A 27,278-nucleotide genomic window follows, 5' to 3' on the forward strand; every position below is an offset into this window, starting at 1 on the left:
AATCCCACCCAACACGAAGGGCAATTTTGGACACTAAGGGCAATTTATCATGGCCAATCCACCTAACCGGCACATCTTTGGACTGTGGGAGGAAACCGGAGCACCCGGAGGAAACCCACGCACACACAGGGAGGATGTGCAGACTCCGCACAGACAGGGATCCAAGCCGGAATCGAACCTGGGATCCTGGAGCTGTGAAGCAATTGTGCTATCCCAAGGCTACCGAATGGCCATGAAACATGACAATCAGTTAAGATTGGCAGACGTAACGGGAAACGTACAGTTTAATGATAATGATGAGGATAGTGTGAAAGAGCGTCAAAGTCAAAGGCTTGGTGGAAATCTATTTAAATATGTCCAAGCATTGCCAAGGTTTGACAAGAAGGAAGTGGAAGCCTTTTTCATTTCATTTGAGAAGGTAGTTAAACAAATGAAATGGCCACAGGACATGTGAGTATTACTGATTCAAACAAAGCTGGTAGGTAGAGCTAGCGAAGTGTTTGCATCACTATCGGAGGAGATATCTGGTACGTATGAGGAGGTGAAGAAATCCATCTTAAGTGCATATGAGCTAGTGCCTGAAACTTACAGACAAAGGTTTAGAAATTTAAGGACAGTATTTGGTCAAACATACATGGAGTATGAAAGGCTCAACCAGAGTAATTTTGATAAGTGAATAAGGGCTTTGAAAATAGACCAAACGTATGAAGCTCTCAGAGAAATTATACTTTTGGAGGAGTTTAAAAATTCAATTCCTGTGTAGTGAGAACTCATGTGGAAGAACAGGGCGTCAAAACTGCGAGATTAGCAGCGGAAATGGCAGATGATTATGAATTAGTTCATAAATCAAAGATTGGTTTCCGACATCAGTTTCAGCCGGTGAGGGATAGAAACTGGGAACATGAGAAATACTCAAGTGGTAAAGGTAAAGGTGATCTGATGGGAGACAATAAAGAGAGTGTACCTCAGATTAAAAACGAAATCCAGGAGGGTGGAAAAGAAATGAAAAGTTTCAGATGTTTTCACTGTAATAAACTAGACCATGTAAAGTCACAGTGTTGGTGGTTGAAGAAAAGCACTGGGAAGGCTGATGTGGTAAAATAGGATAAGACACTGGGGTTTGTTAGAGTGGGAAAGGAAAGCCCAAGGGAAGCGAAGGAGGTGCAAATGATTGTACAGCCTGTTCAAGAGGTAACTGTTAAGAAGGTACCAGATGTCTTTAAAGAATTTACTTGTGTGGTTAAAGTTTACTCATGTGTATCAGGAGGAGCAGGTAAAGAAGTTACAATTTTAAGAGATACAGGGGCTCGTCAATCTTTAATGGTAAGAGATGAGGAATAATGTAGCTTGGGAAGAATGTTGCCAGAAAAGGTGGTGATATGTGGAATTCAGGGTGAGAGGAATAGCGTTCCATTATCTAAGGTAAGGTTGGAAAATCCAGTGAAGAGTGGTGAAGTGGTAGCAGGAGTAATAGATAAACTATATTGTCCAGGAATACAGTTTATCTTGGGTAATGATATAGCTGGATCGCAGGTGGGAGTGATGCCTACTGTGGTTGATAAGCCAGTGGAAAATCAGTCAACTGAAGTGTTGAAGGACGAATATCCTAGGATTTTTCCAGATTGTGTAGTAACAAGGTCACAAAGTCACAGGTTAAGACAAGAGGAGAAATCAAAGAGTGAAGATGAAGTTGAAGTGCAATTATCAGAAATGATTTTTGACCAGATGATTGAAAAAGAACAAGAACAGGTGGAGGATGAGGCGGATATTTTTAGTTCAGGAAAATTGGCGGAGTTACAACAGAAAGATGTAGAAATAAAACGGATATATCAGAAAGCATATACAGAAGAGGAATCTGAGAGTATACCAGAGTGTTATTACCATAAAAATGATGTCTTGATGAGAAAATGGAGACCTATACATATGCAGGCGGATGAAAAGTGGGCAGAAGTTCATCAAGTAGTATTGCCAGTAGGGTATAGAAAGGAGGTGTTGCGAGTTGCACATGAGGTACCAGTGGGAGGTCATTTGGGAATAAGGAAAACTTAAGCTAAAATCCAGAAACATTTTTATTGGCCTGGACTACATAAAGATGTCGTTAAATTTTGTCAATCATGTCACACTTGTCAGGTAAAAGGGAAACCTCAAGCAGTGATAAAACCAGTGCCCTTAATACCCATTCCAACATTTGAGGAACCTTTTACAAGGGTCCTAATCGATTGTGTAGGACCGCTTCCTAAAACCAAAGGTGGGAATCAATACCTTTTGACGATAATGGATGTGTTTACTAGGTTTCCAGAGGCCATTCCAGTACGTAATATTACAGCTAAAAGGATTGTGGAGGAGTTACTTAAATTCTTTACTAGATATGGACTACCCACAGAAATTCAATCGGATCAAGGAACAAATTTTACTTCAAAGTTATTCAAAGAAGTTATGGATAGCTTAGGAATAAAACAATTTAAGTCAACTGCGTACCATCCAGAATCGCAGGGAGCGTTAGAAAGGTGGTATCAGATATTAAAGACAATGTTGAGGGCGTAGTGTCAAGATTATCCAGAGGATTGGGATAAAGGAATCCCATTCGTAATGTTTGCAATTAGGGATGCACCTAACGAGTCTCAAATTTAGTCCTTTTGAACTAAATTTTGTTCCTGAGGTAAGAGGACCACTTAAATTGATTAAGGAAAAATTGATGGGTGAGAAATCGGAAATTACACTATTGGATTACGTGTCAAATTTTAGGGAATGATTAAATAGAGCAGGTGAATTGGCTAGACAACATTTGAAAGTTGCACAAAATGTGATGAAACGGGTCGCGGACAAGAAATCCAAAGTTCGTAGTTTTGCCAGTGGGGATAAAGTTTTAGTGTTGTTACCAGTGGTAGGGGAGCCTTTAAAAGCTAGGTTTTGTGGACTGTATCAGATTGAAAGGAAATTATGTGAGGTGAATTATGTGGTAAAAACACCAGATAGAAGGAAGACTCACCGAGTGTGTCATGTGAATATGCTTAAAAGGTACTTTGAAAGGGAAGGAGAGAAAAAGGAGGTTTTAATGATTCTCACTCAAAGTGACAAACCAAATCCAGATGACTGTGAATTTGACATACCTCAAATTAAATTGGAAAATGAGGATGTTCTTAAAAATTGGGATGAATTGTTAAGTTACCTTCCAGAGGAAAAACGAACTGACCTGAAAGAGTTATTGATATCACATGGGCCTATTTGTGGAGATAAATTGGGAAGTACTAAAATGGCTATACATGATGTAGATGTAGGAAATGCTGTTCCTATCAAACAACATCCATATAGACGTAATCCTTTAAAATTGGCACAGATTAACAGAGAGAGTGAGAGTATGCTGCAGAATGGCATAATTGAAGTGGGTTGCAGCCAATGGAGCTCACCCATTGTGATAGTACCTAAACGAGACGGTACCCAATGATTGTGTGTGGACTATCGAAAGGGGAATGAATTATCGAAAGTTACAAGAGCCGACTCTTATCCTATTCCACCATTGAAGGATTGCATGGAGAAAGTGGGACAATCTGCTTTTATTTACAACTTCCAGACATGGAAAGAACATTTAAAACATTGTATAGAGTTCTTCGATCGACTTCAGGAGGCGGGTTTGGTGATGAACCTGGCCGAAAGTGAGTTTTGAGATGCCCGAATCACTTTCCTTGCGGAGTTTCCGTTATCCTCAAGACGAAGGGAAATAATGCAATTTCTTAGCATAAATGGATTTGATCGAACAGTTGTGCAAAAGTTTTGTGGCATGATTACTCCACTGATGGAATTGCTGAAGAAACGTAAAAAATTTCAATGGACAGCGGACTTTCAACAGGCATTTGACTGCATGAAAGCGGTGATCACCAATGTTTCTGTATTGGAGAATTGCAAGGTACTCTGTGGTCAGATTGAACTAAAGTATCTGATTCTAAAGAGAAATGCCGAGGAGTAGAGGAATGGACGGATCGTGCAGAGACTTTGTTCAAAGAGACTGCCAATCGAGAATGATTTTGGTTGGAGGAAGAAGAACAAAGAAAAATGGACTATATTATTATACCTGTTTGCATGTGTTGTTGTTTTTTTTAAAACAAAAAGGCATATTTACTGTGTACATTTCTTAGTGGATGGTGCAAAAGTGAAAAATGAAACCATCTTGAAGTTGATTGTTTATTGTTTTTTGTTGCGGGAGGTGTCATGTGAGGGTACCTTTAAGACATGGATGTTCAAGCAATGTACCTTTAAGAAAAGAGTGATGTCAGAGAGTTGGTGGAGCTAAGGTCAGGTCAGCCATTTTGAAGTTTAGTTTGGCAGTATTGAAAAAGAGCTGGTGTGTGTCTGTGTGTTTCCAAAGAGCTGCAGTTAGTTTGAAAAGAGCTTGTGAGTGTCTGTGTTTTGCAGTGAGCTGGATTTGCTGTGATGTCTGCCATAAAAGACCGTCTCTGGATCATTTGGGTGATTTAAACTCATAATAGTAAAACCTTTAACCTGATGTCATATTGTTTTAAGGTGTTCAGTCTCTTGGAAGTGTGAAGGAACATTTTAAGGAATTATTTATTGTTGTAATATTTTCTGAGTTATCTTTGAAGTAAGGGGTGTTAAGAGAACCAATGTTTATTTAGGATGTTTGGTTGAGTTCATGGAATAAACAGTGTTTTGTGTTTAAAAACCAACGTGTCCATAATTGTGATCCCACACCTGGGGAAAAAGCCATGTGCTAGGAAAAGCAACAAATCCATTAAAGGGAGAGGTTGGTTGAACTCCAGGATACATTTTGGGGTTCTAAAAATGCCTCGCCCATAACACTCTGCGCTGACAAAAGCGAAGGTATTGTAGATTGTGATTGCTTGAGGATCTGCTACTGTGAGCAACAATGCAATGCACCTCCCATCAGGCTGCACCTGGAGGCCAAGGGCTGAGACATAGAGTCCAAACTGTTGTTTGAAAATGCGCCAGTATTTGTCTACTTGAACCTGGTGGGGTGCCTTTAAACCTTCCATCTCAAGCTTCACTGTTGTTCGCTGTGTGGAAATGCAGTTAGCTACAGTTCACCAGGTCGGCTGAAGAATCTTCCATTTATTTTGTTCTTCGGCCGGTATTATTTCTTAGTTTCTGCAGTCACCTTTAAATGTTCAGCACTCCTGGTACCATGTTGTGTTCTGTGATGCTACCTTTCATGAGGATACACACAGAATATATATGTGTTCAACTAGCACGATCATTTATTGTCAAACACATGGAAGGATAACTAACAGAAATAGATGTATACAGAGAAAGTTACTTGGGAACTACTGTGTGCAACTGTCCTATTGTACGTCCTATCACCAACTTCTGAGTGCCCCACGTCGCATGACCAAGGTCTGACGCCACCAGCTGGTTGGAGGTCACTTGCTGACTATGTACAATATCATTCACCAACATATCACCACACATGATAATGATTCAAATTCAAACAAATCAGGTCCGCGTCCTTGCTGAGCATGACTCTGATTCCATCATCAGGGGGGACCTGGGAAGACCATGATCAGAAATCTCACCGGTGCAAATCTTGCTTTTGCCCTCTTGCAAGATTCAGCAGCCATAATGGGATTTGCACCCAGGGCTAACGCAACGCTGAATCCCTCTCCATGTATACTGACTTAATTGTTTTTTAAATTCAGTGAAAATAAAGGCAGTGCTTTTATTGCTAGGACAGCCTGAAAGCCAGAGCTTGAACAGAGCAATGAGAGCAATACTACGCAGACCGTTCATGTTGTTTTTGTACATAGCATTTTTCTTGTAAGAATGAAGCTTCCAAACTGAATGCATCTTTAATATACATTCTCTTTGGACATCATTGATGTAAGTTCTCAAAGCCGTATATGAGTAATACATGCTCGACTTGTCAGCAACAGCCACTCCTCGGGGAACATTTGTCGGCTCAACCATGGCGCAAAAGCAAAATGCATTTCAAAGGAATAGAAACTTGAAATAAATGTTACCATTGCCAGCATGCAAATCACAGCTTCCAGCGTGCATATATTATTTAAAAACTTGACATTATTCAAAAGCAGGTATCTTGATAGTAATACAGCTCCAAGATCTGCAATAAAGCAAAATCGTCCTGGCTCTCCCACGTGGCTGAAACCCTATCTGGCTTTAAACGATAGAGCTGCCGATAAGGACCAGGAAGCATTCAATTTCCTTTTATTTTCTTGGCTGCTGCCAACAGTGTGATCCTGAGATGTCCGTATGCACCTGGGTTATGCATATTTAATTTTAATTGGGCTCAGGAGTAAGTTCACGTTCGGGGGCCTGGTCGAGTGCCCTCGCAGTGTGATCCTCACAAACTGTGAGCAAGATCATTCCATGACTGCATGAGATATGGAGGAGAATGACACAAAAGGAATTTAAAGGTTTCTGTCTCTCCCTCTCATGAGGAAGTTACATTTCGAGACAAGCAGTTTGGAATTCTCTGAATGGAATTTGAGCATAAAGGGAATACAAGAGGCTTTTGATTGGGTGAAAACAGACAAAGTGACATGCATTTTGTAACATAAGTATCAGAATTAATCCTGCACTGTCCAGTCAATGTTGGATGAGCTATCTGACACCACGGAACACACTCTAACAAAGGAAGAAGCCTTGGGTCAGGCACCCGACAGTGGAGAAAGCATTACAAATGATTATGCTGAAGGAGAGAGAATCATTCTCTAAGCTGCTATCAAAATGTTACTTCATAAATACAAAGTATGGAACTTTTCGATTCAGAAATACAGTTGAATAATCTGATCAGACAGAAAGATTGGATTTCTGTTTTTCTATTCTTTTGTACTTTAAAAACGTATAAATTAGTACCATTTTTGGGCTCTTGATGTCAGCACTTTTGTCAATAACAAATGATTTTGCAATAATACATACTAAATATAAAATACACCTGAAGGCAATTTAATTTAATACTATTGTTTTTTCTCATGGCTCTTGCTAAACCAATCAAGAGGTAAACCACTTGGCCCCCTTGCATGACAGTACATGGATTATACTAACTACCCAGTTTCCTATACTTAAATAAGATACTGACGGAACTAAGATGTCTGTGTCCTCCAGTCTCGTCCCTCAAAATGAGCACGATCAAAAAACAGGATGCTGTATTACCTTTCCACACCGACCGAAAAGTCAGTTATCGGCCAGCTCACTGGAAACCCGCTGCACCACTATAATGTTATGCACAGAGCAGCCATACATACTTCAGAGCGAAACTTTCTCCTCCATCTCGGAGAACAGAGGTTGGTTTAGCACAGTGGCCTAAACAGCTGACTTGCAATGCAGAGTAAGGCCAGCAGCGCGGGTTCAATTCCTGTACCAGCCTCCCCAAACAGGCGTCGGAATGTGGCGACTAGGGGCTTTTCACAGTAACTTCATTGAAGCCTACTTGTGACAATAAGCGATTATTATTGTTATTATTACATCCTGATGAGAAAGCTGCCAGACAATCTGATTAGCCAGCAGCTCTGTCAAACAAGCAGCACCAGTGTTGAGTGGTGGCCACTGCTGGAATTACAGGCAGTCCCTGAGAAAAAGAGTGACGGATTTCAGACAGATTTGACTGGCAGAGTCCAGCACAATGGGGGCAGCTTTGAGAGGCTGGTGGGCAGAGTTAAAGGGAGGCTTTGATCTTGGAGGATGACGCAGGGAATTTCCTGAAGGAGGTTGCCCCACCTTCCTGCCTGACATTAGGCCTCCACTGGAAACCGCCAGGCTAACTGCCTTGCCTGCATCTTGCCGTGTCACTTACAAACCTCAACAGGCCTCAGGGCTGTCGTGTTGGGTGTTCTGCTGCACAAATGATCCAACACGGCTGTAGATTGTCTTAACAACGGTTACAACTAACTGCTGGCTTGGGTACGTGCTTCACCAGCTAACCATTGGACCCAGTCCTATCACTATCTTAGTGAGGCACTCAGCACATGGTCTATGTCTGAGTGGCACGCTGTGAGCTCTGTGCTCTGAGCTATCTCCTGGTAGAATGAGCGGGAACTGTGGTGTTCCCTGTTTTATAGTGCGTGTGCTCTCATTGGTAATTGGCTGCGATGTTATGTGTGCGCTGGTTGGTCCAACTGCCTGTCCATCAGTGTGTGTGTGATTGCACCATGATATGCTGATTTGGATATCATGACATCCCGCCCTTTCACAAGGATATGTGCCTACATGCTAATAAATAGAAATGTGTACTGAGTGCATCTGAGCATGTGTGTGCAATATTTACAACATGTACCTGAGGCTAAACTATGTACAGAGGAAGGTGTCAGGTGCAACAGAGCAACGAGGTTGTACCAATAACAGAACAAATGCAATCAGCAAATGAGGAGAGAAAACTTCTGGAACAATGAACGACAAGAAAAGAAACTCGTTAACAGTACTGTGAAACAATTCAGTGAGTCCAATGTGCTAACAGGCTTATAAGTCAATGCTCTCAGGTGGGCGACGAATTCGGGTTGACCGTTAGGGTAGCACACCACTCATCGCTCGGATTAATGCTGTGAACCGGCAGCGGCTGGTGGTTCCGACTTGAGGACATCCGGTTCTTGTGGATTAGCGCAATGCGGAAGGGCTCCCTGTCTTCGGTATCGCTGGTCTGCATACTGTCTGGATATGACTCTGTGTAGGGGGGCTGAATCGCCCGCACGTCCCTGCGAGGCTGGCGGAATTGTTGGGAGTTGGCAGGTTGAGCTGCTCGACAGCAGGCAGCGTAGTGGCCCATCCTGCCACAGCAGAGGCATTGTCGCGCTTTGGCCAGACATTGCCGCTTTAAGTGGGCGGAGCCACAGTTGCCGCACGTCGTGACGTCATGGCGTTCGTTGCTCCACCGCGCATGCACGGTGCGGTTCTGCGTAGAGCGCGCCTGCGCATCATGTCCCTCTGCGTCAACGTCCCCTCTTTTGGTGCGTACAAGCGCGGGAGGCCTCGGAAAGCATGCAAAATGGCCGCCCTCATCCAGGCCGCGGGCCGGGAGGAACTCGATCGACTGGACCCGCTCCGCCTCGTAGGACCCGTGCCGTGCCGTTTTGGCCACCTGTATTTGGGTGTACCGGCTGGTCGCGTTCTCATGGAGGACGCAGGTCTCGAGGCGCTTTATTTTTAGGAGCTGCTGGCGTAGGGTGTCCGAGATGACCCCAAAAACTATCTGATCCTGTATCATGGAGTCGGAGGTGGCCTCATAGCCGCAGGACTGTGCGAGGATACGGAGGTGTGTCAAGTAAGATTGGAAAAGCTCATGCTTACCCTGCAAGCACTGCTGGAAGAGGTACCTCTCAAAGCTCTCATTGACTTCCACACTGAAGTGTTCGTCGAACTTGAGAAGCACCGTCTTATATTTTGTTTTGTCCTCGCCTTCCGCGAATGCCAGGGAGTTGTAGATGCGGATGGCGTGTTGCCCCGCTGTGTAGAGGAGGAGGGCGACCTTCCTGGCGTCCGATGCATTCTCCCTGCCTGTGGCTTCTAGGAAGAGCTGGAAGCGCTGTTTAAACAGCTTCCAGTTTACGCTGAGATTACCAGCGATTCGGAGCGGCTGCGGTGGGCTGATGTTTTCCATGGAGCAGGATGCCGGATTTATGAAAGGGTGCAGGTAGGTCTCACAGTCGCTGGTTAACTTCCACTACTGGTATCATGTCGGTTGGGTGTTCTGCTGCACAAATGATCCAACACGGCTGTAGATGGTACAACTCTGTTTTATTGTCTTAACAACGGTTACAACTAACTGCTGGCTTGGGTACGTGCTTCACCAGCTAACCTGTGGACCCAGCCCTATTACTATCTTAGTGAGGCACTCAGCACATGGTCTATGGCTGAGTGGCACGCTGTGAGCTCTGTGCTCTGAGCTATCTCAGGGGCTGTTTAGCACAAGGCTAAATCGCTGGCTTTGAAAGCAGACCAGCAGCATGGTTCAATTCCCGTAACAGCCTCCCCGAACAGGCGCCGGAATGTGGCGACTAGGGGCTTTTCACGGTAACTTCATTTGAAGCCTACTTGTGACAATAAGCAAATTTCATTTCTTCCCTGCCTGAACCTTGGGTATTTTCTTTGGGGCAGCACGGTAGCCTTGTGGATAGCACAATTGCTTCACAGCTCCAAGGTCCCAGGTTCGATTCTGGCTTGGGTCACTGTCTGTGCAGAGTCTGCACATCCGCCCCGTGTGTGCGTGGGTTTCCTCCGGGTGCTCCGGATTCCTCCCACAGTCCAAAGATGTGCGGGTTAGGTGGATTGGCCATGATAAATTGCCCTTAGTGTCCAAAGTTGCCCTTGGTGTTGGGTGGGGTTGTGGGGATGGGGTGGCGGTGTTGACCTTGGGTGGGGTGCTCTTTCCAAGAGCCGGTGCAGACTCGATGGGCCGAATGGCCTCCTTCTGCACTGTAAATTCTATGATCTCCTGGTAGAATGAGCGGGAACTGTGGTGTTCCCTGTTTTATAGTGCGTGTGCTCTCACTGGTGATTGGCTGCGATGTTATGTGTGTGCTGGTTGGTCCAACTGCCTGTCCATCAGTGCGTGTGTGATTGCACCATGATATGCTAATCTGGGTGAAGGGCAGGTGGATTGTATGATGCCTTCCCCTCCACCAAAAGTAGTAGGTGCAAAATTCTTCTCGAGCATGATGCAAACCTGGCTGCTGGTCAGTAAATCTCATGGAAAAGTTTCAAGATCTCATTACATTTCATACCCTATTCCGATAATACTGTTTTCAGTTACCTCCTTTTGGGTTATCCGTTAGCCAGGATCTCTTTCAAGCTCACATCAGCTGCATTACATGTACTGTGCCAGGGTGCATCTGTATTCTTGATTAAATCGCCTTTCTGGGAAGAACAAGGTAAGAACTTGACCACAATCTGCACTTATTCATGCACAGATTTGTTTCAAATCACTAGCTTTCACCTGATGAAGGAGCTGCGCTCTGAAAGCTAGTGATTCAAAACAAACCAGTTGGACTTTAACCTGGTGTTGTAAGAGTTCTTACTTATTGATGCAAGTGGCACATAGTGAAGGATTGGTTCTCAGCAGTCTGAAATGTGGCATCAACGTGAAGCTGATAAGTTTTATTTATTCCAGTGCTGCATATGCCCTGATACAAGTGAAACAAAGAATATTAAAGACATGCCAACTCCTCAAGATAAGATTGATCTTGGGGCGGCATGTGGTGCAGTGGTTCGCACTGGGACTAGGGCGCTGAGGACCCGGGTTCGAATCCCAGCTCTGGGTCACTGTGTGGAATTTGCACATTCTCCCTGTGTCTGCGTGGGTTTCACCCCCACAACCCAAAGACGTGCAGGTTAGGTGGATTGACCATGCTAAATTGCCCCTTTGGAGAAAAATAATTGGGTACTCTAAATTTAAAAAAAAAAGATAAGATTGATCTTTAAAGCTGTCTCGGTCTCTTTAATGTCCTGTCTCCAGACATTCCCAATTCACTCAAAACTCACACTCGCTAAAGGAATTGTTGAAAATGGATGTGCCTTTCTTGTGGCACAAAAACCATCAATACCTCTTTGAAGCATTGACATTTTCATCACCAGACGCATCAACATTGCAATTTTACAATAGCAGGGAAACAACTACATTGGAGATGGATGGCTCAGAAATAAAGTCTGGGAGCATGCATACTGCAAAAAGGCAAACCAATTACATTTGCTTCAAAATACGTTCACAATACAATTCAATTACTCTAAGACTGAGTGGGAAACATTGGGCGGGTTTCTTCATCCGGCTGCGCCAGATTTCTGGTTCAGCACGCCGGCAGGATGCTCTGTTTCACCGGCTGGTCAATGGGGTTTCTCATCGTGGTGCAGCCCCACACCGTTGGGAAACTTCCAGGCTGCGGGCAAAGTGGAGCATGCCGATGACAGAGAATCCAGCCCATTAGCTTTGGTGGTATACAGAACTAGGGGGCACAGTTTCAGAATAGGCGATTTCCCATTTCACACCAATTTATGGAAAATTCCTTCTTTCAGCGGTGGTTAATCTTTGGAATGTTTTTATCTGGCGGCTGGGTCATTGAATATGCCCAAGGCTGAGTTGACAGGTTTTCAATCTACAAGGGAATCATGGTAATGGGGATAGCACATAGAACACAGAACATTGAATTTACAGTGCAGAAGGAGGCCATTCAGCCCATTGAGTCTGCACCAGCCCTTGGAAAGAGCACCTCACTTAAGCCCACACCTCCACGCTATCCCTGTAAACCAGTAACCCCACCTAACCTTTTTGGACAGTAAGATCAATTTTATCATGGCCAATCCACCTAACCTGCACATCTTTGGACTGTCGGAGGAACCGGAGCACCCGGAGGAAAGCCAAGCAGACACGGGGAGAATGTGCAGACTCCACACAGACACTGACTCAAGCCGGGAATCGAACCTGGGACCCTGGCGCTGTGAAGCAACCATGCTAAGCACTGAGCTACCGTGTTACCCATGCAGGAATGGGGATTTGAAGCCACAATCAGATCAACCATGAAGCCATGTGACAGGCCAGGTTTGAGGAGCTGAATGGACAACTCCTGTTTCTATTTCTTACATTCTTATATTCTCAAGAAATATTACGTATGTTTGTACCCATATAACCTTTTTTAAAAGGAATATATACACAATTCATTTTCACTCACTTGGGTACCACAAAAAATGAGTAAGGAGTATAAGGCAAGCAAGAGGTGTTATGTTTTCTTTGAAAGGTTTTCCTCATAGGAATGCCTGCTGTTACTTCACAGTTATAACAGAAGCACTGCTTAGTCTCCACGTTCTCTTTATACCCATTATGATTGTCATTAATGTCACATGTGGAGCAGTTTTGAATATGTACTTTTATTTTTTATCTAGAACTAGAGAAATTCATTCTGATGGTTGGATCTGTTGAGTATTAGAATTCTTTCCTTTTACCTCTGCCACCTTGATCTGAATCTTGTCTATATTTCTGGATAAAGCCTTCTACAATTTCAAGCTTTAGCTTTGAAGTAAAGAGTTTCATTCAAATTAAGTTCAGTTATAAATAGATACTGATCCAGAGTACAAAATTGTCAATGATTGACACTAAATTGGAATTTACATTTACTAACAGTATCGCAATAATTAACTTTTCCTCAGTATAGCAATCAACCACCCTCACCCTAACTCTTAACATGGCACTATTCATACAGCACAACTTTAGAAGAGACGATGACTGCACTGCACCATAGAATGACACAATTGACTTTATGTCAGATAAATTATGTTCTTTTTGAGTTAATGAGGCTGTCAAGGTACACTTGGTGGTGCACTGATCTGACCTTCATGGTGTTGATTTCTGTAATTCTTGCACTCCTGGACACTTGTGATTAAAACGTAGTCATTTTCTTTGTGTCTCCTGTGATTAAGCAGTTCGGGGGTCAAAGTGCTCCAGCCAGTGGAGAATCTCACCTGGTCCCCTCGAGTGTTAGGAACATACCATTCCTTAGTACGTCGAAAAATGTTTTTTGGGAATCAGGTTTTTTATGCCTTTCCATGGCCCACCGGGATCCTCACTGCAACTTGGAGGGGCGGGACGTAATCTCTCAGGCAGGTCCCACACCTCTGAGAACGCATTGCCCTTTTTAAAAAGTGCTCCAATCTCCATGAGCTGCTGCAGTAGCCGCTTCCCCCCCGCCAGCCCCCCAAGCCCTCCCTGCCAACTGCAGGCAGGGCACCAGTCCATCCTAAGCTCTGACAATGCCCCCCCCCCTCTCACAACCCCTCTTGATCTCCCTAGGCCCCACTTCAGCCCCCCCTCAGAACCCCCTTCAGACCCTGCAACTTGGCAGTACCAACCTGAGTCATTGCAGATTGAGAAGTGGCAAGGTGGTAAGAAGCACCCAATAATTGCTGCCAGGGTGTCAAAGGGTGCCTTTCATGGGTGGTGGGAGGTCAACGTTTGTGCTGGAGGGTCTCGGAACAGGGGTTTTCCCTGGGATCGGGCTCCATTGACTGCTCTCCCTATGCAGCGTTTAAACCCATTAAGTAGTCACTCACTATGTAAAAGTTAAAATTTTCACATAATTAAGAGAAAGTGTGAACAAACAAAGAACAGAGAAAATTACAGCACAGGAACAGGCCCTTCGGCCCTCCAAGCCTGTGCCGATCATGCTGGCCCGTCTAAACTAAAATCTTCTGCACTTCCGGGGTCCGTATCCCTCTATTTTCATCCTATTCATGTATTTGTCAAGATGCCCCTTAAACGTCACTATCGACCCTGCTTTCACCACCTCCTCCGGCAGTGAGTTCCAGGCACCCACTGATGTGTTGGGTGTTCTGGATCACATACCGGTCACCAACATTTGAAATAGTGCAACTCTATTTTATTAAACCATCAACTGTTTAAACATACTCAGACTGTGGATTAATACGATACTAGCTTTAACTAAAGACCTTTGCCTGGTCATAACCAGTCGATGCACTCAGCACATGGTGAATGTTTGTGTTGCAGGCTGTGAGCTCTGTCCTCTGTCCTCCCTGCCACTCGAATGAGCGGGAACTCTGATGCCCCCTGTCTTTATCATGCGTGTGCTTTCACTGGTGATTGGCTGCGGTGTTGTGTATGTTGATTGGTCCCACTGTGTGTCCATCAGTGTGTGTGTCTGCACCATGATATGCTGGTGTATATTATGACGTCCCTCCTTTTATAAAAAAATGTGCCTGCGTGACAATAAATAGAGTATGGTGAATGTTCCTGATTATGTGTGTGCGAAATATTTACAGGACTATGTACATAAAAACTAAGCTATTTACATGGGAAGGTGCCTGGTGCAGAAAAACAGTGTGTCACAAGAATAACGAGATGAACACTATATACAAACCACTTGAATGATTAAACTGAAGAACAGAACAGATCATATAGTCCAAAAGTCCACAAAGTTCACAAATTAAGTCTCTGAGGTGGGCGACAAATTCTGGTTGACCACCTCAAGGGTGGGTCGGCAGCCGTCGGCTGAGGAGCGAGCTGGACTGCGTCAGAGTGAGGAGGATGCAGAGTGACCGGAATCTCAGCATAGTCCAGGTCAGGGGCAACAGGAGGGCGTGGCAATGGTGGAGGATCACGTAGCGAGCGCGGAACGAGACGAAGGGCATGTCGATTGCGGCGCGGAATGGAGCCGTCCTGCAGACGAACCAGGAACGAGTGGGGAGCCACCTGCCGAAGAACCACAGCAGTTGCAGACCAGCCACCATCTGGAAGGTGGATGCGGACATTGTCATCTGGAGCCAGAGCAGGGAGATCAGCTGCACGGGCGCCATGAGCCGCCTTGTGCTGTGCATGAGACAGTTGCATTCGTTGAAGGACCGGAACGTGGTCGAGGTCTGGGACGTGAATGGATGGCACCGTCGTCCTCAGGGTGCGACCCATGAGCAGCTGGGCTGGCGACAGGCCAGTGGACAGTGGGGCCGAGTGATAGGCCAGCAGGGCGAGGTAGAAGTTGGATCCCGCATCGGCAGCCTTGCAGAGGAGCCGTTTTACTATGTGGACGCCCTTCTCCACTTTGCCGTTGGATTTGGCATACAGGGGACTGGATGTCACATGCACAAAGTTGTACCTGTTGACAAAGTTGGACCATTCCTGGCTCGCATAGCAGGGGCCATTGTCCGACATCACAGTGAGTGGGATGCCGTGTCGAGCAAAGGTGTCCTTATAGGCACGAATGACTGCAGACGATGTGATGTCGTGTAAACGTACCACCTCCGGGGAGTTAGAAAAATAGTCTACAATCAGAACATAGTCCCTGCCCAGCGCGTGGAAGAGGTCGATTCCGACCTTGGAGCAAGGTGACGTGACCAACTCATGGGCTGTAGGGTTTCACGTGGTTGGGCCGGCTGGAAACACTGACAGGTGGGGCAGTTGAGCACTGTGTTGGCGATGTCGTCATTGATGCCGGGCCAGTACCCTGCCTCTCGGGCCCGTCGGTGGCAATTCTCCACACCAAGATGGCCCTCGTGTAGCTGTTCCAAGACGAGCTGGCGCATGCTGTGCGGGATGACAATGCGGTCCAGTTTCAGGAGAACACCATTAACTACCGTCAGATCATCAAGATGTTGTAGAATTGCGGGCATTGGCCCTTGAGCCACCCGTCTGTTAGGTGGCGCATGACACGCTGTAGCAGGGGGTCAGCCGCTGTCTTGCGGTGAATTTGGACGAGGCGTGCATCCGTGGCAGGTAGATTGGAGGCCACGAAGGCTACATGGGCGTCAACTTGGCAGACAAATTCCGCTGGGTCACACGGAGTGTTGACTGCCCTGGAGAGAGCGTCGGCAATGATTAGGTCTTTGCCCGGGGTGTATACCAGCTGGAAGTCGTATCGCCAGAGCTTGAGCAGAATGCGCTGGAGGCGAGGCGTCATGTCGTTCAAGTCTTTTTGTATTATGTTGACCAGCGGGCGATGGTCGGTCTCAACGGTGAATTGGGGAAGGCCGTACACATAATCATGAAACTTGACGACACCGGTCAACAGGCCCAGGCATTCCTTTTCCATCTGAGCATAGCGCTGTTCCGTGGGGGTCATGGCACATTACGCATATGCAATGGGGGCCCATGATGAGGCCTCATCGCGTTGCAGGAGCACTGCCCCAATGCCAGATTGGCTGGCATCGGTCAAAATTTTTGTCTCTTTCGCTGGATAAAAAAAAGCCAATACCGGGGCCGTGGTGAGTTTGGTTTTGAGTTCTCTCCATTCGCGCTCTTGGGCAGGAAGCCATTGGAAGTCTGTCGTCTTCCTGACCAGGTTCCTGAGAGCCGTGGTATGAGAGGCGAGGTTAGGGATGAACTTCCCTAGGAAGTTGACCATGCCCAGAAATCGGAGGACCGCCTTCTTGTCCTCTGGCATTTTCATAGCTGTGATAGCAGCCACCTTGTCCGCATCCGGTCGCACACCCAACTGAGATGTGGTCCCCTGGGAACTTGAGTTCCGTCTGACCAAAGGGGCATTTGGCTCTGTTGAGACGTAGGCCCTGCTCCCGTATGCGTTTGAACACGACTGACATGCTCCTGAGGGGTGGTGGACCAAATGATTATGTCATCGACATAGACGTGAACACCTTCAATGCCTTCCATCATTTGTTCCATGATCCTGTGGAGCACTTCTGAAGCCGATATGATTCCAAACGGCATCCTGTTGTAACAATATCTGCCAAAGGGGACGTTGAAGGTACACAGTTTCCTGCTGGATTTGTCGAGCTGGATTTGCCAGAATCCTTTCGCGGCATAGCATAGCATAGAATTTACAGTGCAGAAGGAGGCCATTCGGCCCATCGAGTCTGCACCAGCTCTTGGAAAGAGCACCCTACCCAAGGTCAACAACTCCACCCTATCCCCACAACCCTGCAACCCAACCCAACACTAAGGGCAATGTTGGACACTAAGGGCAATTTATCACGACTGATCCACCTAACCTGCACATCTTTGGATTGTGGGCGGAAACCAGAGCACCCGGAGGAAACCCACGCACACACGGGGAGGACGTACAGACTCCGCACAGACACTGACCCAAGCCAGAATCGCACCTGGGACCCTGGAGCTGTGAAGCAATTGTGCTATCCACAATGCTACCGTGCTGCCCAAAGACGTCGAGTTTGGCGCGAGCCATCTCGCATGTGATCTCTTCGCACTTGGGGATTGGATAATGCTCCCTCATGATATTGAGATTCAGATCCTTGGGATCAATGCAAATTCTGAGCTCGCTGGAAGGCTTTTTTACACACACCATGGAACTGGCCCAGTCGGTTGGTTCCGTAACTCCGGAGATCACTCCCTGGTCTTGGAGGTCCTGCAGCTGCTGCTTGAGGCGGTCCTTGAGGGGTGCTGGGACTCTGCGAGGTACATGCACCACAGGTGTGGCGTTCTGTTTGAGTAAGATCTTGTAAGTATATGGGAGCGTGCCCATGCCTTCGAAGACGTTGCGGTGCTGGTCAATGATGGCGTCGAGTTGCGCCCTGAAGTCAGCGTCCTGAAAGGCAGACGTGTCAACAGGAGGAGAGAGTGGACTCTTTGAACGAGGTTCAGCAGCTTGAACGCCTGTGCGCCAAGCAGAGAGTCCTTCGAGGAGCCCACGATCTCGAAAGGAAGGATGGCTTTTCGTGACTTGTGCGTCACTTCAAGTTGGCACGAGCCGGTAGCAGGAATGATGTTGCCATTGTAGTCCAATTGCTGGCAGGCCGATGGAAGAATGGTTGGTTTGACATGAAGGCTTTGGAAAGCAGACCACGCCATGAGATTGGCGGAGGCACCAGTGTCCAGGCGGAATCGTATTTGGGACCGGTTGACCGTCAGGGTGGCACACCACTCATCGTCTGGATCGATACTGTATGCCGACAGCGGCTGGTGTCTTTGCTTCGGGGACAGCCTGTTTTTTGTCACAACACCGACTCAAAAAGGCGCCTTCGGGTCCTCGGTGTCACTGCTGTGTGGGAGGTCTGCATCGGATTCGGTGACCGTGGGTTGAATTGCCCGAACATTCCTGCGAGGCTGGCTGAAGCGATATGAATTGGAAGGCTGAGCTGCTCGACAGCAGGCAGCATAGTGGCCAAGTCTTCCACATCGTAGGCATTGTCGAGATGTTACGGGGCATTGCCGCTTTAAATGGGCGGAGCCACAGTTGCCGCACTTCGTGACATCAGCACGTTCGCTGCGCCACCGTGCATGCGCGGTGCGGTCGTACGTGGTGCGCACCTGCGCATTACTTTCCTCAACGTCGCTGTCCCCTTGTTTGGTGCGTACAAGCATGGGAGTCCGCGAAAAGTGCGCGAAATGGCCGCCCTCATCCTGGAGGTGCTCAATCACTTGGACCCGTTCCGCCTCGTGGGGACCTTGCCGGCCGTTTCAGCCGCTTGGATATGGGAATACCGACTCATGGCGTTTTCATGTAAGACCCAGGTCTCGATGGCGGTCGCTAGGGTGAGTTGCTTTACTTTGAGGATCTGCTGACGTAGGGGGTCCGACTGAACACCGAAAACGATCTTGTCACGTATCATGGAGTCGGAGGTGGGCCCGTAGCTGCAAGATTGCGCAAGGATGCGGAGGTGCGTTAGAAAGGATTGGAAAGGTTCACCCTTAACCTGCAAACGCTGTTGGAACACGTAGCACTCAAAACTTTCATTCACCTCTACGCTGCAGTGAGTGTCAAACTTGAGGAGGACCGTCTTGAACTTTGTTTTATCTTCATAATCCGCAAAGGTGAGAGAATTGAAAATGTGGATGGCATGGTTCCCGGCCGTGGATAGGAGGAGAGCAATCTTCCTGGTATCCGAGGCGTCCTCCCTGTCCATGGCTTCGAGGAAGAGCTGGAAGCGCTGTTTGAAAATCTTCCAGTTGGCCCCGAGGCTGCCAGTGATGCGAAGCGGCGGCGGCGGGCTGATGTTGTCCATGTTGCAGGATGACGGAATGCTGGCGGAAGGCAGATCACTTGCAAGTAGGTCTAAGAAGTGCTAGTATCCCACCACCCCTGGTATCATGATGTGTTGGGTGTTCTGGATCACATACAGGTCACCAACACTTGAAATAGTGCAACACTATTTTATTAAACCATCAACTGTTTAAACATACTCAGACTGTGGGTTAATACGATACTAACTTTAACTAAAGACCTTTGCCTGGTCCTAACCAGTCGATGCACTCATCACATGGTGAATGTCTGTGTTGCAGGCTGTGAGCTCTGTCCTCCTAGCTAGCTGCTACTCGAAAGAGCGGGAACTCTGATACTCTGATGCCCCCTGTCTTTATAGTGCGTGTGCTCTCACTGGTCATTGGCTGCAGTGTTGTGTATGTTGATTGGTCCCACTGTGTGTCCATCAGTGTGTGTGTCTGCACCATGATATGCTGGTGTATATTATGACACCCACTACCCTCTGTGTAAAAAACTTGCCTCGTACATCTCCTCTAAACCTTGCCCCTCACACCTTAAACCTACGCCCCCGAGTAATTGACCCCTCTACCCTGGGAAAAAGCCTCTGACTATCCAAACAGATATGTTCATCTGTTTCCCAAAACCATTCAGACAGTCACGCATTATCTCAAAATACACATGGCTAATAATAAAATGAAAATGGTCTCAACTGCACCCCTAAAACCTTTAAACAATGTTGGCATGTAAAAAATAAAGTCACCTGATTGATTGATTGATATTTATTGACACATGTACCGAAATACAGTGAAAAGTATTTTTCTGCAGCCAAGGGAACGTACACAGTACGTACATAGTAGACAAAAGAATAATCGACAAAGTACATTGACAGTGGTGTATCAACAAATAGTGATTAGTTACAGTGCGAAACAAGGCCAAACAAGAGCGGCATAGGGCGTCGTGAATAGTGTTCTTCCAGGGAACAGATCAGCCCAAGGGAGAGTCGTTGAGGAGTCTGGTAGCTGTGGGGAAGAAGCTGTTCCTATGTCTGGATGTGCGGGTCTTCAGACTTCTGTATTTTCTGGCTGATGGAAGGGTCTGGAAAAGGGCACTGTCTGGGTGTGAGGGGTCTCTGACAATTCTGCCTTCCTTCCTGAGGCAGCGGAAGGTGTATACAGAATCAATGGGAGGATGGTAAGTTTGTGTAATGTGTTGGGCTGTGTTCACCACACTCTTCAGTTTCTTGCGATCTTGGGCCGAGCAGTTGCCATACCAAGCTGTAATGCAGCCAGATAGGATGCTCTCTCTGTCACATCTGTAGATGTTTGTGAGAGTCGATGCAGACATGCCAAATTTCTTTAGCTTCTGTAGGAAGTAGAGATGTTGTTGGGATTTCTTGACTGTTGCACCAATGTGAGTGGACCAGGACAGACTGTTGGTGGTGGTGACCCCCAGGAACTTAAAGCTATCGACCATCTCTACTTCTGAGCCATTGATGCAGATGGGGATGTGTGTCGTGCTACGCTTCCTGAAGTCGATGATCAGCTCCTTAGTCTTTCCAGCATTTAGAGAGATGTGGTTTTCAGTACACCATGCAACCAAGTGATCTATCTCCCTTCTGTAGTCTGATTCATCTTTGTTTGTGATACGACCCACCACAGTTGTATCATCTGCAAACTTATAGATTGAATTGGAGTTGATAAAGTGAAAAATATCTCATTTGTACCTCTAAAACCTTGAAGACGTCTGTCAGTAAATCAAGTTTAAAGGTCTGTGAGATGAAGGTGAAAGATGTGCCTTTAAAGTGGTGGAAATCTTGAAGTGGTTTTAACACAGTCAATTCCATTGTCTTTTGAAGTATTGGAGGCACAATGTATGATTAGGAGGCTGAATGCTTTGAACTGAATTGTTTACATTGAAATTCACACTCCATTGCCTGCAAAACGCATTGTGATTGGCAGTTCCCTGAAACTTCAAAGCAATGAATCAGATTGTTTATTTTTATAGATATTCAGGAATCCATTAAATCAGGGAAGTAGCTGTTTCTCTTGGCAATTATTTTTATGAGTCTGCCTCTTTGTTCTGGAGTGCTCCCTAGAATGTGAAGGGGCAGCCCCCATACCTGTTCTTTCCTCAGGAACAAAGAGGCAGGCTCATATGAAAAATGCGGTCAGAGAAACAGCCAGCGGGAGTATCATCATAGAATTTACAGTGCAGAAGGAGGCCATTCGGCCCATAGAGTCTGCACCGGCTCTTGGACCCAAGCCCACACCTCCACCCTATCCCCATAACCCAGTAACCCCACCCAACACTAAGGGCAATTTTGGACACTAAGGGCAACTTAGCATGGCCAATCCACCTAACCTGCACATCTTTGGACTGTGGGAGGAAACCGGAGCACCCGGAGGAAACCCACGCACACACAGGGAGGACGTGCAGAGTCCTCCCAGAGAGTGACCCAAGCCGGGAATCGGACCTGGGACCCTGGAGCTGTGAAGCAATTGTGCTAACCACTATGCTATCTCAGATAGGGGAGGGGGGTGGCAGAGAATTCCACCTAACTGATTAATGGCACGCCCTGCCTGCCAATGACATGCAAAACAGAATGTGAGCTCAAATGAGCTATTTCCATGGTCCCGTGGTTCGGGCCGGGAAGCCTGACTGGACTGTTGGGAAGCGTGCTATGGTCAGCAGGTGGGCATGGAGATTCATGATCCGTTTGTTGCCCAGCGTGAATCCTGATTTTGGCCCGCCGCAGGATTCTACAGGTGTAAGTGGGGTTACTGGGTTACAGGGATAGGGTAGAGGCGTGGGCTTGAGTCGGGTGCTCTTTCCAAGGGCCGGTGCAGACACGATGGGCCGAATGGCCTCCTTCTGCACTGTAAATTCTATGATTCTGTGATTCCCTGTTCCATCAGGATTCAAATCTTAGCGGCAGGGAGTGGGGAATCCCGGCCTATATTTATTATACCATCTCATCATTTCTATCAATGAAATTAAAATCTATTCACAGGCTTACACCATGCTTGAACTTATTTTTTCAATGAAACACTTAAAAAAACAATGTTCTCCATTTTAAATTTAAAAAGATACAATATTGTATTGGTAATTACTTGTTAATGAGTGATAGATAGTTAAGACTACAGCATTAACAAAATGCATTCTCTGTAGCAAACAGTTAGGTAGAAAACAAACTATGTATTTGAATGTAGCCTCATATATTGGAACAGAATTTCCTTTAGGACATTTTAGGGCATGGTACACTCAAAAAAATTAAGATGTAAGTTTGTGCTGCTTTGCAAATAATACAAATTGTATACAATTTATTGGAGGTCTAATGTTGTCATTGATTTTTAAAAATTCACTCATGGGATGTGGGTGTCACAGACAAGGTGAGAATTTATTGCCCATCCTTAATTGCCCTTGCACTGTGTGACTTGCCAGGCCATTTCAGAGGGCAATTAGGAGTCAACCACACTAAAGGTTTGTGTCAAGAAAAATGCATGGCTAGAAGTTTAGTTCATCTTATTTGTGTGTTTTAGTATCATTTAAAGGGTTTTGAGTCACGCTGAGACATCTGGGAATTTTAGGAGAGAGGATTGGCTGCTAGCTAAGTCCATCCAAATGACTTCACGAGCTATGCAACAGAGCACATTGCATCAAGGGGTGCCTGGGTCAGCCCAAATAGCAGCTTGCAGCTGGGGGGGGGGGGGGGGGGGGGTCAATTCATAACCAAAAGTCTGTAGTTGTTGAAACAGCAGCCAGCAACATCAGCCAGCAAACAGCAGCCAGCAAGACAGGGTTTAAAAAGGACACAAGGATTGGACAAGGAGTTACAAAAGGATCCTTACACTATGTGTAGAATTGCCTAATGATTAAAGTAGCTGCATAACATTAAATGTTATATTTTAAGAAAAGTAATTTGTCTCCTGGACATTATACTTGGCCTGAAAACCCCATTCCTGGTGCTTTTTTCCCCACAGTGTGTTCATACTTGGAATAGGTTGTGTGGAACATGAAAGTAGCTCCCCTCAGACAGCCTGTCTCAAGATTGGAGAGATAGGAAATGAGCAGCATGCCCACCAGCATATGAAAGAGAAAGGACATGGCATAATGTTAGATTAATGTCTTTCATTGGACTTCTTTCCAATATGTGAGCTATCTTCTCTTTTTCAAATGCTGAAGGAATTGCATTACATTTTGTTCCATTTTAATTTTGTGCGTTCCTTACAACTGTCTCCATTATTACAAATTGGCTCCGCTCTCATCCTTACTTGATTTTAAAATCCCATTGCATGTAAAGGACAAACACTAATGGAGTCATTAGTCTCCAGACGTATGGCTGAGTGACTTTCATATTTTAGGCACTGGCAGCTTTGCTCAGTTGAGCACAATCAAAATCTGGTTATTGTATTAAGTAATCTCATAACTTACCTGCATTATAATTCAAGGAAGATGTTACTTTAAGACGACTACTGCAAATAGAAATATGGACATAGTTAACAGCTGTTAAAATTGATGTCTCAATTATGGAAATATGAATTGCCTCCAATATGAAGCAAATTATTTCTAATTTTCCTGCCTTTGAATAATTATTTTATTAGTGGATATTTATTTCCAAGCTCATAAATTGTTACATATTAACTATCACAGTGGAAACATAAATTATTATTCATTCAAAAAAATCCTGTAAAGTTTTTTAACTGCAGGTCTAAAGTTGGGTGCTGGTGTGACACATCAGTCAGGAGAAAGGAAGAATTGTACAAATAGGTGGAAACATTTTTGGTTTGAAAAGCTGCCACATATAATAAAAATTTTAAACAATCTTATTTCTCTAGTATCTCTGATGCAAGCTTGGCAGATAAACCAACCAGCAGGGTAGCGGTAAACCAGGAGGACCTCCAACAAAATATTTACAAAGATTAATCTCTCAGTTAGCAATTAAAATGTTTATCATCGGATTCAACTTTGATTCAGAGAGGTACCAGGACAAATGTCCATGAGAAGTAAGGTGCCTGACCAGGAACATTTTCACAGAGTTAAAATCTAACCCTCGTAACCCAATAAAACATAAACGATCAGATGCTACTTCTCGTTTGTTCTATTATTTTTTTTAAACAGCTGAATGTATGCACCATACTGTGGTCATTTAATTCTTTACCCATGTTGTACTGGTTTTGTTCACATTATGCAGTACATAAGTTGCTCCTGGCAGTTAAAGAAGTTAGTGCGAGAAACAGCCCGGAAAGAGGCGGACCTGGAGAATTAAAACAACGGGAAAAGGGAGAGCAGCTTCAGAGTGAGAAACAGTGCGAAGAGTTAAAACAACGGGAAAAGGGAGAGCAACTTCAGAACGTGAAACAGTGCGGAGAGTTAAAACAATGGGAAAAGCGAGAGCAACTTCAGAGCAAGAAACAGTGCAGAGAGAGGTTGACCCAGAGAGTTAAAACAGTGGGGGGTTGGAGGGGCGCACCGTAAAAAGGGTGGGGAAAAGCAAAGAGTAACGTCATAGGAACGTGGTAAGTCCATTGGCTGGTAATTTGAAATGAAATTAAATGAAAATCGCTTATTGTCACAAGTAGGCTTCAAATGAAGTTACTGTGAAAAGCCCCTAGTCGCCACATTCCGGCGCCTGTTCGGGTATGCTGGTACGGAAATTGAACAGTGCTGCTGGCTGCCTTGGTCTGCTTTCAAAGCCAGGCTGCATTACCAATTCTAATTTACTTTCAGTTAGAGGTAAAAAGGAGAAATATTTTACAGGTTAGGAAGACTAAAAACCAACTGGAAATGCAAATTAAAGAAGCATATTAAAATCTAATAAATAAAATAGAGATGCAGAGCTCGGTGATGTGTTATTCCTGCATGATGTGGGAGTTGGTGAACCCCATTGTGGTTCCGAGTGAGCATCTGTAGCAAGCGTTGGTTGCTTCAGCTCAGAGTTGATGAGCTGGGGTCTGAGCTTTGAATGCTGCGACACATCAATGAGGGGGAGAGTTACCGAGACGTTATGTTTCAGGAGGCAGTTACACCCCTTAGATTAACTGCCTTGAATTTGGCTAGTGGTCAGGGACAGGCTGCGAGTGAGGCACGTGGAGGGATCCAGCAGGTAGGGTTGCAGGAGCCTCAGCCCTTGTCCTTGTCCAACAGGTTTGAAATTTTTGCTCCCAGTTCGGATGGGAACAGATGCCTGCCTGCCGCTCGGATTCATGATATCTCATAGAACAAGGATAGAGGTTCCTGAAGGAGTATGAGCAGCTAGGGGCTAAATTAAAAAGCACAATTAAAAAGGTAATGATCTCTGTATTACTACCTGAGCCACAAGCTAATTGGCACAGGGTCAATAAGATTAAAAAGGTAGATGCTTGGCTCAAAGGTTGGTGTGGGAGAAATAGGTTTGAATTGATGGGACAATGGCACCAGTTCTGGGGAAGGAGGGAGCTGTTCAAATGGGACAGTTGTCACCTGAATCTAGCTGCGGCCAGGGTCCTGGCGAATCGCATAATTAGAGCTCTAGATGGGCCTTTAAGCAGGAGGAGTTTCAGTTTTATGGAAAATTAGAAAATCGAAGTTAAAAGACAAGGTGAGAGTGCAAGTCAATGATGAGGACTTTAAACGAGTTAAAGGGGCAGAGGGAGGTTAGTAAAGTTTCCAGAATATGTAATAGAACAGAGAGTATGGAAAGCAGCAGGAATTTAACAGCAAAAAAGGCGACAACTAGGAGAAGGGGGTGGTCAACACAGGACTGAGGGTGTTGTACGTAAATGTACGCAGTATGCAAAACAAGGTAAATGAACTTGTTGCGCACATTGAAATTGGCGGGTACAATGATGTGGGCACCACAGAGACGTGGCTGCAAGGGCACCAGGGCTGGGATCTAAATATCCATGGATATGTGTCCTATTGAAAGGTCAAGCAGATGGGCAGAGGAAGGCAGGGTTGCATTGTGAGCAAGAATTGATCTTTAATCAATAGCAAGAAGGGTCAGAAAGTGTAGAATCTGTGTGGGTAGAGTTGAGGAATCTCAAAGGAAAAAATACCCTGATGAGAGTTCCGTACATTCCCCTAGCAGTAGTCAGGGGAATGTCTTATGAGACAGAAAATAAATCAGGAGATAGAAAAGGCATATATGAAAGGCAATATTACAATAATTCTGGGTGACTTCAATATGCAGGTGGCCTGGGAAAATCAGGTTTGTAGTGGATTCCAAGAAAAGGAATTTGTGGAATGTCTACAAGATGTTTTTTTTGGAATAGCTTGTGTGAGAGCCTACGAGGGAACAGCCAATTCTGGATTTGGTGATATATAATGAGGCAGACTTTATTAGGGAACTTAAGGCGAAGGAACCCTTAGGGAGCAGTGACCACAATATGATAGAATTCACCCTGAAGTTTGAGAGAGAGAAGCTGGAATTAGATGTAACGGTATAACAATCGAATAAAGGTAACTACAAAGACATGAGGGAGGAGCTGGCTGGAGCTGATTGGATGGGGAACCTAGCAGGGATGACAGTGATACAGTAATGGGCAGGGTTTTGGGGGGTTTATTCGGGAGGCACAACAGAAATTCATCCCAACGAGGAGGCAACATGCTAAGGGGAGGACAAGGCATCCATGCCTGACGAGGGAAGTCAAGGACAGCATAAAAGCAAAAGAAAAAGCATACAATATGGTGAGGATTAGTGGAAAGTCAGAGAATTGGGTAGCCTTTCAAAGCAAGCAGAGTAGAACTAAAAATGCAGTAAGGGGGTAGAAGATGAAATATGAGTGTACGCCAATTACTAATATAAAGTAAGTTTTTTTGGTATATAAAAAGTCAGAGAGAGGTAAGAATGGAGATTGGACCACTGGAAAATGAGGCTGGAGAAGTACTAACCATAGAACCAGTGCAATGCAGTACAGTGCAGAAGAAGGG

General features: G+C 45.5%; 2 protein-coding genes across 9 annotated transcripts in view; one reads left to right on the forward strand and one right to left on the reverse strand.

Annotated features, from left to right (window-relative positions):
* LOC140406643 (low-density lipoprotein receptor-related protein 1B-like) overlaps positions 1-27,278 on the forward strand; it is a 1,956,985-nt gene that overhangs the window by 1,216,969 nt on the left and 712,738 nt on the right. The gene's annotated exons all lie outside the window — the stretch shown is intronic.
* Positions 20,147-27,278, reverse strand: part of LOC140388086 (uncharacterized) — a 63,673-nt gene continuing 56,541 nt past the window's right edge. For 5 of the 8 annotated variants that reach the window (XM_072471757.1, XM_072471732.1, XM_072471750.1 and 2 more), the window contains 2 exons: positions 23,802-23,842; positions 20,147-21,044 (listed from right to left, as the gene is read on the reverse strand). In XM_072471757.1, the coding sequence (XP_072327858.1) occupies positions 20,355-21,044; positions 23,802-23,807 (696 nt within the window). In that variant the 5' untranslated portion in view covers positions 23,808-23,842 and the 3' untranslated portion in view covers positions 20,147-20,354. Of the gene's footprint in view, positions 21,339-23,801; positions 23,843-27,278 lie in introns of all 8 variants that reach the window. The other 3 variants (XR_011934095.1, XR_011934093.1, XR_011934092.1) reach the window with 1 other exon arrangement.

Source organism: Scyliorhinus torazame, chromosome 2 (assembly GCF_047496885.1).
Source record: "Scyliorhinus torazame isolate Kashiwa2021f chromosome 2, sScyTor2.1, whole genome shotgun sequence".
NCBI lineage: Eukaryota > Metazoa > Chordata > Chondrichthyes > Carcharhiniformes > Scyliorhinidae > Scyliorhinus > Scyliorhinus torazame.